At 52.4% G+C, this 18,776-nt stretch overlaps 1 protein-coding gene across 3 annotated transcripts in view; it reads left to right on the plus strand.

Annotated features, from left to right (window-relative positions):
* PDE4B (phosphodiesterase 4B) overlaps positions 1-18,776 on the plus strand; it is a 145,739-nt gene that overhangs the window by 53,023 nt on the left and 73,940 nt on the right. Inside the window, exon 1 of one of the 3 annotated variants that reach the window (XM_088060365.1) lies at positions 5,837-6,298. The exons of the other annotated variants lie outside the window; for them this stretch is intronic. Coding sequence (XP_087916491.1) covers positions 6,252-6,298 — 47 coding nt within the window. The 5' untranslated portion in view covers positions 5,837-6,251. Of the gene's footprint in view, positions 1-5,836; positions 6,299-18,776 lie in introns of those variants that run through there. 3 annotated transcript variants of the gene reach the window in all.

An 18,776-nucleotide genomic window follows, 5' to 3' on the forward strand; every position in this document is an offset into this window, starting at 1 on the left:
CCTGCTTCCAGGAGATGGGAAAGCTCTGGAGAGCTGCAGCTTCAGGGCTCGGAGACACGGGAAAAAACTGTGGGGGTTAGAAGTCATAATATTATGACCTATTCCAGAGGCAGAGATTTTATTCCTGGATAAATCAGTGCTGTGGAGGAGGTGCAGGAAAACCAGGAAGGTTTGGGGGTGCTCGGATCCTTCCCAGCCCCATCCTGCTCCTTGTTCCACAGCTGGAGATCCGGATCTTTGTGTGGGGATCCAAATCCAGCTTTGGATGCTCTGGGCTGGAAATGCCACGTGGGGGTTTTTTACTCACCCAGGAACATCCAGGGACTCGGCTTCCCTCCTGGCCTGGAAGAGGGAAGAGAATTCCAGCGCTGGGCATTCCTTTGGCAGCTGCTTTTGCTCTTCCAGAGGGTTTCCCTGGTGGAGAGGGACCCGGAGTCAGAGCTTGGAGATCTCATGGAGCCTCTGGATGCTGGATAGGAGAGATGGCTCATCCCGGATCATCCCGTGCCCACACGGGTCCTGATCCACAGGGAATTTGCAGCGGGAGCAAAGGAGGCTCAGGAGGGCCCCTCTGGCTCTGCACAACTCCCTGGCAGGAGGAGCCAGCTGGGGATGGGCTCTGCTCCCAGGGAACAGCAACAGGAGCGGCAGGAAGGAAGGGTCAGGTTGGACATCAGCAGGAATTTCTCCATGGAAAGGGTGGTCAGGCATTGGAAAGGGCTGGACTCCCCATCCCAGAGGCGTCCAATGAATTCCTGGGCATGGCACTCGGTGCTCTGGGCTGGGCACAAGGCAGGGATTTGGCTCAGCTTGGACTCAATGACCTTGAAGGGCTTTTCCAACCTCAGTGATTCCATGAATTCCAGCACTTTTCCCCTCTTGTTTCATTCCATTTCATCCAGAGAACAGCCAGCACTGCTGCTTCCCTAACCGAGGGAAAATCTGCATTCCAAAGTCCTGGAGCACCACAGAAATTTCACTTTAGGCCCAAAGTTGGTGGCAGTTTCTGCTTCTGGAATCCCTTCCATGCTGGGATCCCACATCCCTGCAAACTGAGAACGCTCCAGAGGCTGGAAGGAGCTGAAGTGGAACATAAAATCCCAGCTCCCTGAAGATGCAATCAAACGGGAGGTCAGGATTTAATCCAGATGGGAACCTGGGAATGTGCCGGGAGCACGCGTTGCTCATTCCCAGCTCCCGGGGCTCGCCGTGCTCCGTCAGGGAGTGCTGGAAGGATGTCAGCAGAGCTGGTGTTGATGGAAAATAGATCCAAACATTCATTAATTGCCAGCTCAGCGAGCCCCAGACCCCTTTGCACGAAGCAGCTGCCGCCGTTGAGTCATTTGGTTGGAAACTCTTCAGGAACTTTGCAGGGATGAGATGATTTTCCATAATTTTATTTTTTTCCCCCGTGTTTTCATTCCCTCTGCTCCTGGTACAGCTTTTCCTGTCTCTGCCCCGCTCCCTCCCCTCCCAGGCTGGTGGTTCTGGCTCTCAGTTTGGTCCCTCTGGGTGAAGGGTTTGCTTGGAAACTCCTCCTGTTCCAAGCAGAATTCCTGGGATAGCACGTTACCCGCCGGAAAATGGGATTTAATTTTTGGGAAGATGGGAAGTGTTGGTGAGGATGGAGGTGATGTGTCTGCCTGGGGAAGGGGAAAGCTCCTGGGAGCGCTTTGGGGTTGGATTTGTGCAGCACAGGTCGGGGCTGGGTTGAGAGCAGCGCTCCAGAAATGGCAAAATAATGGAAATGGAAATGGCAAATTCCCTCTGAAAAATGACTTTCAGGGATCCCGTGTTTGGAAAACGTCAAGTGCTGGTGCCATCTCCTGAGTGTTTGAATCCAGAGCTCTGGAAACTGAGAGGAACTTTCTGGAGAGATTCCAGAGGAGCCCCTGGAGCTGCTCCAGGGCTGGAGCCCCTCTGGAGCCAGGCTGGGAGAGCTGGGGGTGCTCACCTGGAGAGGAGAAGCTCCAGGGAGAGCTCAGAGCCCCTTGCAGGGCCTGAAGGGGCTCCAGGAGAGCTGGAGAGGGACTGGGGACAAGGGATGGGGAGACAGGACACAGGGAATGGCTGTGAGTTGAAAAAGGGGGGATTTAGATGGGATTTTGGGAAGGAATTCCTGGCTGGCAGGACAAGGAGAGGTTGGTATGGAATTCCCAGAGCAGCTGGGGCTGTCCCTGGATCCCTGGCAGTGCCCAAGGCCAGGCTGGATGGGTTTGGAGCAGCCTGGGACAGTGGGAGCTGTCCCTGGAAGGTGGCACTGGGTGGGATTTAAGTTCCCTTCCATCCCAAACCATTCCAGGGTTCCATGATTTAAGGATGCAGCACCTGGCTCACCAAACCTCCTGCGGGTTTCAAGACACCCCACTGTTGGTACAGCTCAATATTCACCTGGTAAAATTCCCAAATTTCTGAAAAAAATCCCAGATTATCTGAAAATGAGGGTTTATGAGCTAATTAATGAGTGGATCTGAAATAAGTGCATTTTTCAGGACTTGGTGGAGAACGGTGGCGTTTATCCTAAGGGTTGGCAAAATAATATTCCTGGAGCTCTTGGGCAGCCTGTTCAGGAAGGAGAAGGGAATTAGAATTGCAAATCAGGATTTCATCATCCTCAATCAGCATGGCCAGCAAGGAGGGATGAATGAAAAGCTGCTCAGGAGCCCCAGCAATCGCAGCCTTCCCAAATCAATAAATGGCTTTGTGCTCCCCAGAGTGCCACCAGCATGTGGCAAAAATCCCCAGGGATTTCACTCCTTGGGAAAGGGTCGATGCTGCTGAGAAAAACAAACAACAAAATGCCAGGAGAGGCGTGGGGGAAGCTCCTTTTGGGGTGGTTTTGGATATTCAGCTGGGGTGGTTGTGTTTTATCCCGATTATTCCATAATTAGCAGTGAGGGGGAAGAAAAACATCCCTGAGAACATAATTAGGATTTATTTATTTGGGGTGAAAACCCCAATATTACACCAGCATAGGAATTTAATCCGAGAAGACAGAGCACGGAATAAACTCATTTTTCATATCCTGTGCTTCTGGTTTGTCTCAAAATTCCCAAAATATCCTCTGCTGTTTTTCAGGCTGCTGTGGGGACAGGGAACATTCCTGATCCTCCACAGGATCCTGCTGCTGAGCCAGGGAATGAAGGTGCCCGGGCCCTGGAGGCTGGAGAGTTTCAAGGCAGCAGGAGAGCAGGGGCTGCCTTATGTAACTTTGCTCAAAGATGTGGAAAAAAAAAAACATTCTGGGCTGGTTTTCCGGTTTCTGTGTGATTTTTCAGGAAATGTTTGACGTTTCCCTGGAGGAGCAGCAATGTTGGGGCTGCCAGGATGGCCCGGTGGGAGGAGGCTCTTGTTAGCACGGCTTGCAAAGGCTAATTAATTAATAGAATCTGGAGATCCAAATGAACAATTTGGGGATTTGGGAAGCGTGTGGGAGGGGGAGGGAGGGAGGCCCAGTGGGTTCTGATCCCAGCCCTGGGATTTTATTCATTTCTGTCCTGTTGATCCTGCAATTCCTGCATTTTCACCGGGGATAATTGTTGAACTGTCTAAGAAACGACAGGAGGAAAATCCCAGGGAATGATTATTCTCCTTCACACCCAGGCACCCTGTGATTACTGCCAGGCTCCCTGCAATCCTCCACGTCAAATTCGGGATGCTGGATGCTGGGAAAGGCCGGATTGTGAAGGGAGACACCTGAAAAATGGGAATGGGGAGGGAAAACACAAAAACTCCGTCTAACAGGGTTGGAAAAACCAACAGCTCATGGAAGTGGCTGCTCCAGAATTAGCAGGGAATTAATTTTGGCTTTTTCCCCAAAAACAGTGAAGAGAACGTGGCAGAGGTTCATTCCACAGGGTGGGCTTTTCCAGGCATGGAAGGTGGAGGAACAGGACACAGGGAGTGGTTTCCCACTTCCAGAGGGTTGGATGGGATATTGGGAAGGAATTCCTGGCTGGGAGGGTGAGGAAGAGCTGGGATTGAATTCCCAGAGTAGCTGTGGCTGCCCCTGGATCCCTGGAAGTGCCCAAGGCCAGGCTGGATGGAGCCTGGGACAGCAGAATTCCTTGGCCATGGAATGGGGTGGGATTTAAGGGTTCCATCCCAAACCATTCCATGATTCCATGATTTGGTCATGTCTGTGTACATTTACCTCCCCCTCAATGGATGTTGGGCACCTTTTTCATGGATAAGAGGCAGAATTCCTTGGTCTCCACAAAATTTTTCACCACTCAGAGTAAAACTGGCTCCTGCCAAATCCAAGTGGAGATGGAGCAAAGCCAAGGAGAGGTGAAAACTTTTGGAATATTGTTCATCCATGCTCCATCCTGATCTTTCCGTTATACCTTTAATTTTCCCCTATTTTTAGAATTCTTTTTTCAATTTGTATCAATAACGTCAATAGAATAAAAATATGGATTTATGTCTCATTTCCCAGTTAGAGGAGAGAACCACACAGTTTTTCCAGTCTGGAAAAGCTTTTCCGTAGCTTTGAGTGTGTCAGAGCAGCTGGGGAGTCTGAGTGGGGATGGAATGACACTGCCACTCTCCCCCTTCCCTGGATTTTTAAATTGGATTTGGCATCTTAATTGCTGAAACAGCTCCTCATTCTGCCTTTCCAGCTCAGAGTTAACTGCAGGGAGTGGGGCTTGGATTGTGGATCCTCTGAGATCCCTGCTCCGTCCCCTCCTGCTGCTTTGGGAACAGGGAATGTTATGGATCACTGACGGCTGATGGAATTTATCCATCACCTATAAAATCCCATTTATCCATCACCTATAAAAATCCATCACCTATAAAAATCCATCACCTATAGCAACCCCCTTTATTCCCCTTTCTCGACACCTCTGATTCCAGCCGATGGATCAAATCCCTTCCTTATCAAGGTGAAACGTCTGGAGACTTCAGGGGGGAAAAAAATAAACAAAAACCCCCAACCCGCGGAAGGGGGAAAGTTCCGGTGCCTGCTGCGCCTTCGGTGCCACTGAACTTTGTCCTTGCCGAGGGGAGGAAGCGCCACCGGGTCCCCTTTGTCACCCCCGCAAGGTGCGGGTGGGGCAGAGCCCTGCCAGCATTCCCGATCCATCGCCTGGCGCCGCTGGAAGCGCTTTCCTTCCCCTCCGTCCGTCCATCCATCCCTCCCTGGATCCCTCCGTCCTTCCATCCATCCTTCCCTCCCTCCATCCCTCTCTCCATCCATCCCTCCATCCCTCCCTCCATCCCGGCTCTCCCAGCCCTCCCTTTGTCCCCGGGTCCCCTCCCGGCTCCGGCGGGGGCGCGGGGGGGGGCCGGAATTTCGGGAGCCGCTCCCGGGCGGATGCGGCCCCATCTCCCACCCACCCCTGACGTCTGGATGCACCAGGGAGCCGCGCTGGGTTTGATGTGGAGCGGCGGGATTTAGATCTCGTAAATCTTGTAAAATTCCATTTTATGCAGAGAGAGACAGAGGCTCAAATCCTCCGGCGCCGCGCGGGGCGAGGCTGCGGCTGGCGCGGCCGGGATTTTCCCGCAGGAGCAGCACCTGGATCGGGATGGACAGGGCTGGGAGGCCGGGCGGAGGCGCAGCCCCGCTCCCGGCTGGCAGCGGTGACACGGGGAGTGACAGAGCGGAGCACTCCCCTCTCCGCTCACACTGACCCCCGGCCGGGAGCTGCCGGAGCTTCCCTTCCCTCCCCGCTCTGGAGGGACAATCCAGGCCTTTTCCCACCGCTCCCTGCTCCTGTAGCCCCTCACCTGCATCCCGGGAATCTCATCCCTGCGGATGCTCCGCGGGAGGGACCCGCCGCCGGGCTTTCTGCAGCGTCACAAAACTTTGCCTCGGCTCCGGAGGAAGGAGGGATGTGACCTGGAAAGGAGGAACAGGAAAAAGGGGATGTTGCTGCAGCTTGGAAAAGCTTTTTTTTCCCCCCCGTCTCAGGATCACTGGAAGGGATTATACAAATGAGAGCAGGAAGCTGCGGTCAAGGGGGGTGCCAGAAATAGATTGATTTTTTCTTTCTCCTGCTAGAAATGAAGAAATTTGGGAGTCCATAGAGGCTGTTCCACCCCCCCCACACTTTTTGCTTGCCAAGGCATTTTCGATCCTCTAGAAAGTGGCATCCACCTGCAAGGGAAGTTACCATGTAATCCCAAAGAATAAAAAACTCCTGGAAACATCTCCGTGCCACTGAGCCAACTCCAGAGAGCCAAGTTTGGAATAAGTCATGTCCTGACTCTTTTCGGATGACAGGGGAGAAGGATCAGCTGGGAAGATGTTAAATATTAATATTTTACCCAATCGCCGCCATTCGTGGATTTGGTGAGTATGACATGGGTTTGTCCGGATCACAGCACTTCTGGTGGGCACAAAAGCTTGGAAATCAGGATTTTTCCTGGCTGAGAAGCAGCTGCTGGATGGGAACATGGATAAGGGGGTCCCTGGTTTGCTGAATATTTTGTCCCCTGATCTTCCCTGCTGAGAGTTTGATCCGAGGCGCCCTTGCGACGCCTCCGAGCGGGGACCGTGGGGACAGGGTGGGGAAAGGATGGAAAATTTCCTGTTGTCCTGGTTTATTTTTCTTCTCAGGTGTTTATGAACCTCAATTTTCCTTTAAAAAATTAATGAGTCCCTAAAACGTCCTTTGCTGGAGCGATTCCATGGTGCCACCTCGGCACCTTCTCCCTGTTGCATTTTAATGAGCAGCTGGAGCAGCTGCTGCCTCTGCTCTGGCCAGGGCAGGGGCACAGGGAGAGGGGAGGGACATTCCAGAGGCATTTCCCAGTTTGGGATCAGGAGACGGCACCAAAAGTGTATTTTATAGATAAAAACTCTCTGGTGGAGTTCAGGGCTGGAGTCTTTGGGTGGTGTGATCTTTCAGTGTGGATAATCCATGGAATCTGTGGGGATACAGAGATAATTTCAGGTTCTGGTTGTTCAAATCCTGAATTCTGTGATCTCACCTACACACAAATATTCTGGTTTTCCACCCAATGGATTCCCTGTAATCTCATTATGGTTTTTAATGGTTTAACTGTGGTCCTGGGATCAACCCACAGGTTACAGGAATAGAAATATCCAGGCTCTGAGCCTTGGAATGGGCTTGGGTTCTCCAGGGCACGTCCTGCTCCTCTTGTGTGCAGTTCCAGGGAGAAGAGAACGGGAAGGGGAAAGGAAGAAAGTTTCCTCTTGGAGAAGAGGAAAAACGCAGAGCCTGTATTAAAATGATGAAATCCTGGAATGGGTTGGGTTGGAGTTCATCTCATTCCATCCAGGGACACCTTCCACTGTCCCAGGCTGCTCCAAGCTGGCCTTGGACACTTCCAGGGATCCAGGGGCAGCCACAGCTTCCCTGTGGAATCCATTCCAGGCCAGGAATTCCTTCCCAACATTTCTTCCTAACACCCAATCTAACCCAATTTTTCCCATGGCTTCCCCTGGATGTTTCACAGGAGCAGTTGTTGGTTAGGTTTGGAAAGTTCCTCCTGAGGAGGAGCCCCAGTAAACTGAAAAATAGGAATATTGGGTGGGAATTTTAATTGATTTGCCAGATTTACAAATGAAGGGAAGAGGAGAGACCTTGTGCATTAATTATGGACAAAATCAACTCCCAAAGAGCCCAGGAAGTTGTGGAAAAAAGCATTTCCTGTGGAGAAAGAACCCTATTTCTGTGGCTGCAAGAGAACAGAAGTCATTTTAGCTCTAGGAACTGACACAAACTCTGAGCAGCCCCGAAATCCCAGCAGGGGAGATGGTCAGGGATGGGGCCTGGGACGGATCGGAGCCGTCGGATCAGGCAGGGAAGTTTCAGGGTGCAGCTCAAAGGGAGCCTTGGCAAAGGTGTGGATTTATGAAGGGAGGGATAAAATTATCCCAAAAAAATTCACTTCCCCTGTGCCCAGGTGAAAGCAAAGCCAATTCCTCACCCTGTGCTGGCCTAGCCTGAGTCAGGCTGAGCCTCGCTAAACCAGACCTGGGTAAGCTGCTGCTTGCTGTTCAGAGCCCACACAGGGGGTGAGACCATCAATTCCTGCTTGAAATGTCTCCAGGGATTTCTTTCCTCTGGAATAAAGGTTTGGGGCTTCTTTGGAGCTTCTCCCTCCTCTGTCCCATCATCCAAAAGGAAATTTTTAGCCCCCTGGCCTAGGGGGAGGTGTCCTGCCCGTGGCAGGGGTTGGATTAGAAGGCCTTTCAGGCTCCCTTCCAAACCATTCCATGATTCCATGGATGGCCTTTAGCTTCCATGTTCTTCCCAAGTCCAGGAGAGGAGCCGGTGGCTCCCATCCCCGCAGGGACAGGGTGGGACCCCAGGTTTGGGGTACAGAGGGGAGGGCTCTGCTCTGTGAGCTGGGGATGGGGCTTTGGGACACGCTCTGGGGAAATGGAGGCTGGGATTGCACTGGGACAGCAGCTCCTGCTGGAGAAATGTGGGAATTTGGAAATGTGGGAATTCGGAAATGTGGGAATAGTGGTTGTTCACAGGGCTGGCTCCAAACTCAGGCCTGGCCCCTGCTCTGGAGCTGAACTTTGGCTGGGGGAGAGCAGAAACTCTGTCCTGATGTGAAGTGGTGGGGCCAAGTCCCAGGATTTCTGACAGCTCAGGAATCTTGGAGAGGTGCTCCACAGCTCCCAGATAGCAGCTGGAGTGACAGGTCCTGCTGAGCATAAACAGATTTATCAGGGCAGCGGCACCAGGAGTCACCCTGACCTTGGCTCCTTCGGCTCCCCGCGCTCAGGCTGAGGTGTTGCCCTTGGATGTGAGGCTGGAGGGGTTTTCCATAATGTGGTACCATAACCATGGAATTACTGAGGTTGGAAAAGACCATCGAGTCCCCCAGCGCTGCCAAGGCCACCCCGGCCCCACGTCCCCAAGTGCCACATCCACAGGGCTTTGAAATCCCTCCAGGGACGGCGACTCCACCCTGGCTCTGGGCAGCTGTGCCAGGGCTGGAAAGGAAGAAATTTTCCCAAATATCCAATCTAAACCTCCTCTGGGACAACTTGGAGCTGTGTCCTGTTGTCCTGTCGCTGTTCCCTGGGAGCAGGGAGCAATCCCGCCCTCGCTTCATGGACAAATTTCACTTTGGTTTTTATATTGACTTTCAAAATACTCCAGGTTTGCTCTGGGAATTAACACTCTCCAGATCTGTGGGTTAAACCTTCCAGTCACCTTATTTCCATGGATTTCAGCTGGATCTTAAAACCATTTTGGTTTTCCTCACGGATTAATTCCGCAGCCTCTTATAAATAGGCAGGATTTCCAACAAAGCGATGATTTATATGCAAGAGGTAGATTTGAGAGACAGAACTCTGAAATCTGTAGGCACAATTTCGAAAAGGAGAGGCCAAATATTTCTCCTGAGCTCACAAGTGCCTGGAGGAAGCACAAAGAACTCGCTGTGTCTGCAGCAGAGACAATGCCTGCCTGAGAGGGGATGGGGAGGAAAACGATGGGATTTAATTGGCAGCGTTTGGCTGGGTGGGAAGCTGGAAATGGAGGGATTCTGCTGGAGGAACGGGGCTGGTATTTAGTGACCTTTCCCTTCTCTTCAGGCTGAGTCTTTTCAAGTCGTTCCTGGCTGTGTTTTCCCGCTGCTTTTGAAAGGCAGAAGATAAGAGTTAGAGGCTGCTCCTGACGTATTTACATTTCCATATTTCCATTCATTATCTTCACTTCCAGGGAAAGAATCTGGGTCGCTTCGCTGGGATGGGAAACTTTTCAGCCGAGTTCACGGACATCTCTGCCTGTCATGCACACAGAGCTGGTTTTCCAGGCTCTTCCTTCTCCTCCTGCTCCTTGCCTGGTCTGGAGGCACGGCCTGAGTCCTCCCTGGCTGCAGAGAGCCCTCGGGATGAGCCTGCAGGGAGGAGCTGCTCCCCAGCCCGGCTTTGGTGTCTCCAGTGAGCATCCCGTGGGAGGGGGGACAGCCAGGGATGAGCAGGAAGGCCCAGGACAGCTTTCCCTGGCTCCAGGAGGACTTGGAGCTGCTGGAACAACTCCAGAGGAGCCCCTGGAGCTGCTCAAGGGCTGGAGCCCCTCTGGAGCCAGGCTGGGAGAGCTGGGGGTGCTCACCTGGAGAGGAGAAGCTCCAGGGAGAGCTCAGAGCCCCTTGCAGGGCCTGAAGGGGCTCCAGGAGAGCTGGAGAGGGGCTGGGGACAAGGGATGGAGGGACAGGACACAGGGAATGGCTGCCAGTGCCAGAGGGCAGGGCTGGATGGGATCTTGGGCAGGAATTGTTCCCTGGCAGGGTGGGCAGGCCCTGGGATAGAATTCCCAGAGCAGCTGAGGCTGTCCCTGGATCCCTGGCAGTGCCCAAGGCCAGGCTGGATGGGTTTGGAGCAGCCTGGGGCAGTGGGAGCTGTCCCTGCCATGGCTGGGGTGGGATGGGATGATCCTTGAGGCCTTTTCCAGCCTGAAGCATCCCAGGATCCTGTGAATGCAGACTCAGCTCTCAGCATTTCTGGGGCTTTTCCCACTCTCACATCTTAGCAGGCTTAGGAATGCAGATTCCTGTTCTGAAAGCTTGATCAGGATTTCTTTCCTAACCCTCTTCTCCAGGGGCTAATAACTGGGATATGGATTTCTCTTAGCTCAAATTCCCTGGCAGATTAGGCAGTCTCAGGCACCACCATGGAAAAGGGCTTTCTTTTCTTCTTTCCAGCAGAAAGAAACCAAATTTAATAAGGGAAATTTGGGCTTCCTGCTGACCTGGAGTTTGGCACGCACAGAGAATCCCAGAAGTTCAGGGAATTGTTCTGTTTAAACACGGCCTCTGTGGTTTCCAGCTCTGCCATCCCAGGAGCAGCTCCCCACTTGGAAGGTGGGAATAACAGAAGAGATTTCCAGGGGCTGGGCCACATTCCCGGCCACTTGCTGTGCTCAGGTTCTCCCACACAGGATAAATCCAGGTGCCCCCTCGGTCCCAACAGGGAGCAGGGCAGGTGGATGTTGGGAATTTCCTCTGCTCCCCAGCCCCAAAGCTCAGCCCAAGTTTAATCCTAAGAACTAAACAAAGGATTTTCCGGTGCTTTTCCCCATCCTGGCTTCCACAGGAGCCTCCTCAGGGCTTCTCCAAGGAATCCAGGTGTGGATTTCCCTCCAAACTGCAATCCCAAACCTATCACCATCATCGCAGGGAACGATGCCCTGGGAATGCTGGGTTCTGGCAGAGGGATCCAGTGCCCAGACACCACCAGGGCAGAGCTGTGGCACCAGACAGGGAACGTCTTTGCTGCTCATTTTGAGGGCAGCTACTACAAAAAGAAAGATTCTGGAGCTTAGAATTGTGGAATCATGGAACAATAGAATCCTGGAATGACAGAATCCTGGAATGACAGAATATCCTGAGCTGGCAGTGACCCAGAGGGAGGAGCCCAGCTGATATCACAGAACACCTTCATTCCATGCACTGTGAAATGTTGGTTTTTTTTTAAATGAGGATTGGAAAATCATTCCCTAAACCACAGGAACTCCAGTGAAAAGAGCCATTCCTTCACCTTCCCACAAAGCGTCCTGCGCCGCCTTTCCATTGTGTTGGTTCACAGAATCCCAGCCTGGTGTGGGCTGAAAAGAGCCTTTAAAATCCTCTCAGGATTTTAAACGGGCAGGGCTGACCCTCAGCTCTGATTTTAATTGACAAACTCGATGAAGGGTGTGAGGAAAGGCAAACAAAGCAGCAAAAGGTTCAGGAGAGAGGAAAAACTCCCCGGTTTCGCTGCCGGGTTTTTCAGCCTTTCCTCGCTGAGTTCAGACGTGCGGGGCTGCTTTGAAATCTCCCACTGACGTCAATGGAGCGGCGGAATGGGAGCATCCACACATCCCAAACCTGCCCTGGGCTGCTCCCAAAAATCCTCCCGACACCCAGGGAATCAGATCTGTCCAGCACAATTAACACCAGTGCTATTAGGGATGCCTTAAAGTGCCAACAGCGCTCGTTAAATACCAGATTTTATTTTCTTTCTTTATTTCTTTTTCCCAAGGAGAAAACAGCAAAAATTTCCAAGTGATGAAATTATTGCTTGGCTTAAAAAGGGGTTTAATAATCGTTTTATAGGGTCTGTTCATCGTTTTATAGGGTTTGTTTCTCCCCCAGCCCCAGTGACTTGAGTGCTTTTGTTGCTTTTTTTGATGTAAACTCTTATAAATAAGGCTCATTTTTTTTTTATGTAACTCGGAATTCTAGGGCAGAAAATGCCTGCGAGCCTTTCAGAGCAGTTTCGCTTTTTTTAGCTTTTTGTTGGAAGGAAAGGCCTGGGAAAAACGTGTTAATTGTCTCAATCTGGGAATGCTGCAAAGGCGCTCAGTCGGGAACCAGCCCATGACACCGAGCTGATGGATTCCTGCCGGGAGGCCTCATCCCACAGATCCTGTGGTTTTTCAGGGATTGTCCCAGTTCATCCAACATTTCTGGGTAAATCTGAGCCTGGGACAGCCTCTCCTCAGCCCCCACGGAGCAGGGGAGCGGGAAATGCTGGGAAAATGGGAATTAGTGGGGAAACATGGCTGGGATGAGGTCTCGGGACACGGCGGGGAAAGGGAAAATCGTGGAGGGAGAAATGGAATGATCTTCACTCTCTGTAGGACCATGGAAAATTGAACTCCCACGTTCATTCACCCTGGTGATGAGGGAAAAACCTGGGATCCAGAGCTTGGAGAGCAGGGAAGGGATCAGGAGAGCTCTGAAAACCCACTGGATGCCCCTGGCTGGGATGAAGCCACCGCCTTCCCCTCGGAAGGCATTCCAGGATCCTGGAATGGTCTGGCTTGGGAATGAATTTAAAGCTCATCCTGTGGGCAGGGAGATCTCCCACAGCCCAGGGTGCTCCTGGTTTTCCTGGGGGCTCCTCAGTGTCCCTTGGGAATGCTGAAGAGGCTCCAATCCATGCTTGGATTCCCTTCCAAAAGACCATCGGTGGGTCAGCCGTGGGAGTTTTCTCGGGAAGAGAGAGGCTGCTCCTGGCTAACCCTGGGCTCTCCTGCCAGGTGGAAAATGGGACCTTTACAGGAGGGGAAACAAAAGGAACCAGAGCCTGGAGGCTCGGGAGGAGCAGCTGGGGCTGTGGCACAGGAGCTTTGCCATGGCTTTATTCCCAAAACCAGCTCCAGGGTTTATTCCCAAAACCAGATCCAGGGTTTATTCCTAAAATTAGATCCAGGGTTTATTCCCAAACCAGCTCCAGGGTTTTTTCCCAAAATCAACTCCAGGGTTTATTCCCAAACCAGCTCCAGGGTTTATTCCCAAAACCAGATCCAGGGTTTATTCCCAAACCAGCTCCAGGGTTTTTTCCCAAAATCAACTTGGTTTCTCCAGGAATTTTCCAGGCAGATTCCATCCTGAGCAGGGGAGCTTGGCCCCGCTCTGGAATCCTTCCTGGGATTGCAGTGGGAAGTTTTAAGGAATTTTTGCTGTGCCTCCCTCGGGCTTTTATTATTCCATGTTAATTCCAAATAAACTTGAACAATTCCAGTAAGGAGCAACAACAAAACAAAACCTAATTCTGTGGTGGTTACCACAACTCTGAAACTTCATAAAAATTCCCACTTTTCTGACAGAAGATTCCTCATTTCCTTTTTCTGGCCATTTAGGTTTTCCTGGACTGGATATCAGCAGGAAAATTGGGATGGTAATACAAATGGCACATGTGGAATTTGGGATTAGGGCACTTCCCTTCCACGTCCCTTTGCTTCCCAGGGATCTGCTGGATCACAGGGATTGGGGGATTCTGGGAAATGTCCCAGGCTGTGTTCCCACTCATTGTGGGAATGGTGCTCAGTGTTCCCTGGGAGCTCCAGGATATTCCAAGCTGATGTTTATCCCTGTTTTCTCACATGGAGGCCATAGGTATAGGTTTGCTGATGAAATGGGAGTGAATGAATCCAAAGGGTTGGATTCCTTTATAAAATATTTTTAGGAGCTATGGATGAAACTTGATGGGTTGGTGATAAAAACTCCTGGAATTATTGCATTATTTGATGATTTTTTGGGAATACAGGAAAAACAGAGGACTGGGAAAATCAAATATGGTTGGAAAAGATGTCCAGGTAGTGCTGGGGATTCTTGCTCCCACAGGATTGAACTTTTCCATGGATAGCTGCCAGAAAAGCAGATTTGCCCCGTTGGAAGCAGCAGATTCTGCGGTGCCTCCCTGGCTCGGGAGCGTTTGGATTTTGGGGCTTTGGGAAGCCCCAACAGGAGGCAAGCAGAGCAGCTGGGATGGGTGGGATTGTTCCTGGGAGTCAGGGAATGGGGCTGCCTTTGGCAGACGGGATATTTCTGGCTTTTAGGAGAGCACAAAATACAACTGGGAGTGATGAAATTGAGGCTCCCAACAGGGGAGCTCGGGCTGGGAGCTGAGGATGAGAGTGGGCGATCCAGGAGCATCCATGGGATCCCACAGGGACAGGCAGCTCCAGGAGCCTGGGATCACCCAGCCGGGAGGAATTCAGGTCTGCAGGGGGATGAGGGGGATCCTGGTGTGGAAAGTTGGAGGAATGATAAATAAACACTCGGTTTGCCACGTGCTGGGGAAGGAGGGAGCTGGGAAGGGCTGGACGTGGGTAGCGGGAAAGGTGAAACGAGGATGAACGCAAACATGCCGGGAATAACGTGAGGAATAAAGTGGAAGTCTGGGAAGGACCCTTTGGAGCGGCAGCCTTGGTATCTAGGGCAGCACTGACGTCTTTCCTGGGAAGGCAGAGCAGCTCGCAGGAGCTCCAGGCTGGAAGCAGCAAACGAGGCCGATCCGGCACGAGGCAGCCTGGAGAGGGCTGGGGACACCTGCAGGAGCCCCCTCAGGTGAGATCCCACCTGCAGAGCTGCCCCAGCCCTGGATTCCAACAGCAGCAGCACCTGGAGCTGCTGGAGAGATTCCAGAGGAGCCCCTGGAGCTGCTCCAGGGCTGGAGCCCCTCTGGAGCCAGGCTGGGAGAGCTGGGGGTGCTCACCTGGAGAGGAGAAGCTCCAGGGAGAGCTCAGAGCCCCTTGCAGGGCCTGAAGGGGCTCCAGGAGAGCTGGAGAGGGACTGGGGACAAGGGATGGAGGGACAGGACACAGGGAATGGCTGCCAGTGCCAGAGGGCAGGGCTGGATGGGATCTTGGGCAGGAATTGTTCCCTGGCAGGGTGGGCAGGCCCTGGGATGGAATTCCCAGAGCAGCTGGGGCTGCCCCTGGATCCCTGGCAGTGCCCAAGGCCAGGCTGGATGGGTTTGGAGCAGCCTGGGACAGTGGGATGGGATGATTCTTAAGGCCCCTCCCAACCCAAATCATTCTGGGATTCCAAAAGGCAATTAAAATCTCTATGCCTGTGGAATTAGCTATTAGCTACCTGTATGTGTTCTCTGGCCTTCCGTGCCACACCAAAGTGTGTTTGCCACTCTCAGGGAATGTCAGGATTCTTTGGGAATTGTAGGATAGATCCCCGAGCGGGGGAGACTGACAGAATGACAGGGCTAAGAAAGACCTTTCCCCACCTGCCTTCACAACCTCATTTCCAAACAGGTTCTGTTCTTTCATCTCCTGGTGTTTGTACACATCTCCAAGTGCGTCTGCAGCCTTCAGCTTCCAGCACATTCACTGGAAAGAACACCAGGAACACCCAAAGTTTCCTTTTGGATGAATAAAAACCCCATTGCTCCTGCATTATCACAGAATCCCAAACTGGTTTGGGTTGGAAGGAACCTTAAAAATCCCTTTGTTTCACCCCGATGAAGGGACACCCTGGGCAGGGACAGCTCCCACTGTCCCAGGCTGCTCCAAACCCATCCAGCCTGGCCTTGGGCACTGCCAGGGATCCAGGGGCAGCCCCAGCTGCTCTGGGAATTCTATCCCAGGGCCTGCCCACCCTGCCAGGGAACAATTCCTGCCCAAGATCCCATCCAGCCCTGCCCTCTGGCACTGGGAAGCCATTCCCTGTGTCCTGTCCCTCCATCCCTTGTCCCCAGTCCCTCTCCAGCTCTCCTGGAGCCCCTTCAGGCCCTGCAAGGGGCTCTGAGCTCTCCCTGGAGCTTCTCCTCTCCAGGCTGGGCATTCCCAGCTCTCCCAGCCTCGACAGTCTCTTCCTTTTGGATTCCCTGGATCCCATCCCTGGACCTGTTCCCTCATGTTTTCCTGATTCCATCAGTATTTTTCTCTCCCTCGATGGTTTTACTGCAGGAGGACTCTCCTCTGCTGCTAGGACCAGAAGTGTGGGATTGGGAATCATTCCCTGAAACCCCCTGGGGTCACTTTCAGCCCTGCCAATCCTGTGGGATGGCAGCAAAACCCTCCATGCTGGGCATGCCCCATTCCCTGAATTCCAGGGAAATATTCCCATTCCCCGAATCGCAGCGAAATATCACCCAGTTTTGTTTTCATGGCACGGCCACAGCAGAGCTGACCCCTGAGCTGTTCCATTTAATAGCGAGCCCCTGCTGGCTGATTTTCCATGCAGCACACACAGGAGCAGGACTATTCTGGGATCGGATCCCGGGAACAGCCGTGACTCATCAGCTGCAGCAGCAGCCAGGAGATGAGGAGCTATTTATTACAGCTCTTCCAGGCTGTGAATTCTTCTGAGCAGCCAGTTCAGCTAGGAATTATGTAATTATTCCTCCTGGATGATTTCTCTTATTGGTTTGTAATTACAAAAATCTTCGCAGCACACTCCTGGATTTTCAAATGAAATCCTGGGAATGACTCGATGTGAGGAGAAAGGAGAGATTCCATCTTGCCTCGTTTGTGTTTGTTTTGTTTGGCTTTAGCAGGGATGGGTTTGCACAAACTTCACCTTTTTTTTGTTTGGTGAAACTGTTCCACTCGTCCTTCACTGGTTTGGAAGTTTATAAACAAATCTTTGGGATGAAATCATCCCGTCTTGGAAGCTGGCAGGAGGGAAATTCCACGCGGGAGTTCCCGGCTGGTTGGGTGGGAGAAGGGCTGGCTCTGTAGCTGCCGGAGTTGTCCTTACACCTCCCAAGCGCTGGCTCTTCCCAGAGAGGGGTGAGGAGATCCAGGAGTTTTTAGGGAGGGAGGGAGTGCTGTCCCTGTTCCCACAAACAGCCGGCACTGCCCATCCCAGGAAAAGCGTCCCCGGAGGGAGAGGGAGATTATCGGCAAAAGCTTTTTCCTAGAGGAGAGGAAAGCGGGTGTGAACGCTCTCTGAGGCTCCTGGTGCCACCCAGAGCCCCTGGAGCTCGGGAGCATTCCCAGCCCGGAGCGTCCCTTTCCAGCCCCTGGGAAGTGGATCCTCCACCCTGGTGCTCAGTGGAAGCAGGATCCTGCTCCATGGCATCCAGGAGAGCTAAAAGCAGGGAACTGGGGATCCTGCCAGGCTCCCCTCGTGCTTTGCTGAGGGGTTGGATAAAGATTTCTTCCTTTTAATCCCCAATAAAAGAGAAAAAAGCCGAGTCGTTCCATTTCTAATCTCAGAGCTGTGCTATAAACTCATCACAGCCTGAGTATTCCAAAAGTGCCACAGAGGGTGAGCTGGCAGAGCTCTCAGAAAGCTCTAAATCACATTTCAGTGTCCAGTTATCGTAGGGCACTCTATTATTTTTACACTGATCGTGGATAATTTGGCTTTAATCTTTATTCTATGCTCGGTTTTGACTTTGCTGGTCAATTTTTATCACTCCCTTAGGAAGAGCCGTTTAAAGATGGTTTAGCAATGAGTTTGGAAGGAGAGATTAATTCAAAATCTGAAGGCAGTGATGGAGTGGGTCTGTCTCAGGCACATCATTCGAGCTCCTCTTGGCTGTTTCAAATTAAACTATTTTTTTCCCCCAAGATCATGTAGGATCATGGAATGGTTTAGGTTGGAAAAACCCTTTTGGATCATTGAGTTCAACCTCACCACATCCATAGGGATTTTAAATCCCTCCAAGGATGGGGACTCCACCCCTGCCCTGGGCAGCTGTGCCAGGGCTGGAAACCTTTTCCATGATGAAATTTTCCCGATATCCCAGGTGAATAAGGAACGAGTCACCCCATTCCTGATGCTCTGAGTCCCTGATCCCTGCTCTTGTGTTTTTGGGAACCGTTCCCTCTGCAAGTGCCTTCTCCCAGCCACGGCATCAGCGGCTCTGTGTCCCCTGCCCAGCCGTGTCCCAGCTCCAGAAACCTCTGGAACATTCCATGGCCTGGCTGGGATCGGGGGGACAGGAGCAGCCCGAGCCCTGAACAAACTTTACAGGAAAAACCCCCGGGGAAAGATCCTGAAGGCAGCCGGAGGAAGCGCAGGCAGGAATTTCTTACACCTCATCCCTGTGTCAGCTAAAAGGAGAATTCCCAAAAACGTCAGCGCCTCCCGGCTCCTGCGAAAGCTCCGGGGGCGTTGGGTGACATCACAAGGATCGGGATGGATTCACGGCGAGCCTGACGCCAGGGACAAGTCCAGGCTTTGGCGGCTGAGCCGAGCCTTGCAAAGCGCGGCTGGGAAAGGCGCACAAACAGGCTCGGGGTGTGACTCACTGAGCTGACACTGGTTTGGGGACCAAAATCATCTTCTTCTCCTAAACAAACCTTTCCTGGTGGCCCCGAGCGAGGAGCAGACGCGATTCCGAGGTTCTGCTGGATCCCGCTGGATCCTGGTGCTGGATGAAGCCTCCGGTGCCCCCGAGCGCCTCGGCAGGGCCAGGGATGTGTTGGAGGCACTTGGGGACACCCACGAGGACACCAATGGGCTGGGGCAGTGACACTGAAGGATCTCTCTGGAGATCTCTGGCTCTGGAGCTCTGGATCTCTGGATCTCTCCATTTAAGTGCGTGAAAGAACTCTCTGGAAAACGCAGAGAATAAATATTGGCTGAAGGAACCGAGATCTGTG

Source organism: Pseudopodoces humilis, chromosome 10, assembly GCF_049639895.1.
Source record: "Pseudopodoces humilis isolate 2021_Gansu_Grassland_sample_001 chromosome 10, ASM4963989v1, whole genome shotgun sequence".
Classification (NCBI taxonomy): Eukaryota; Metazoa; Chordata; class Aves; order Passeriformes; family Paridae; genus Pseudopodoces; species Pseudopodoces humilis.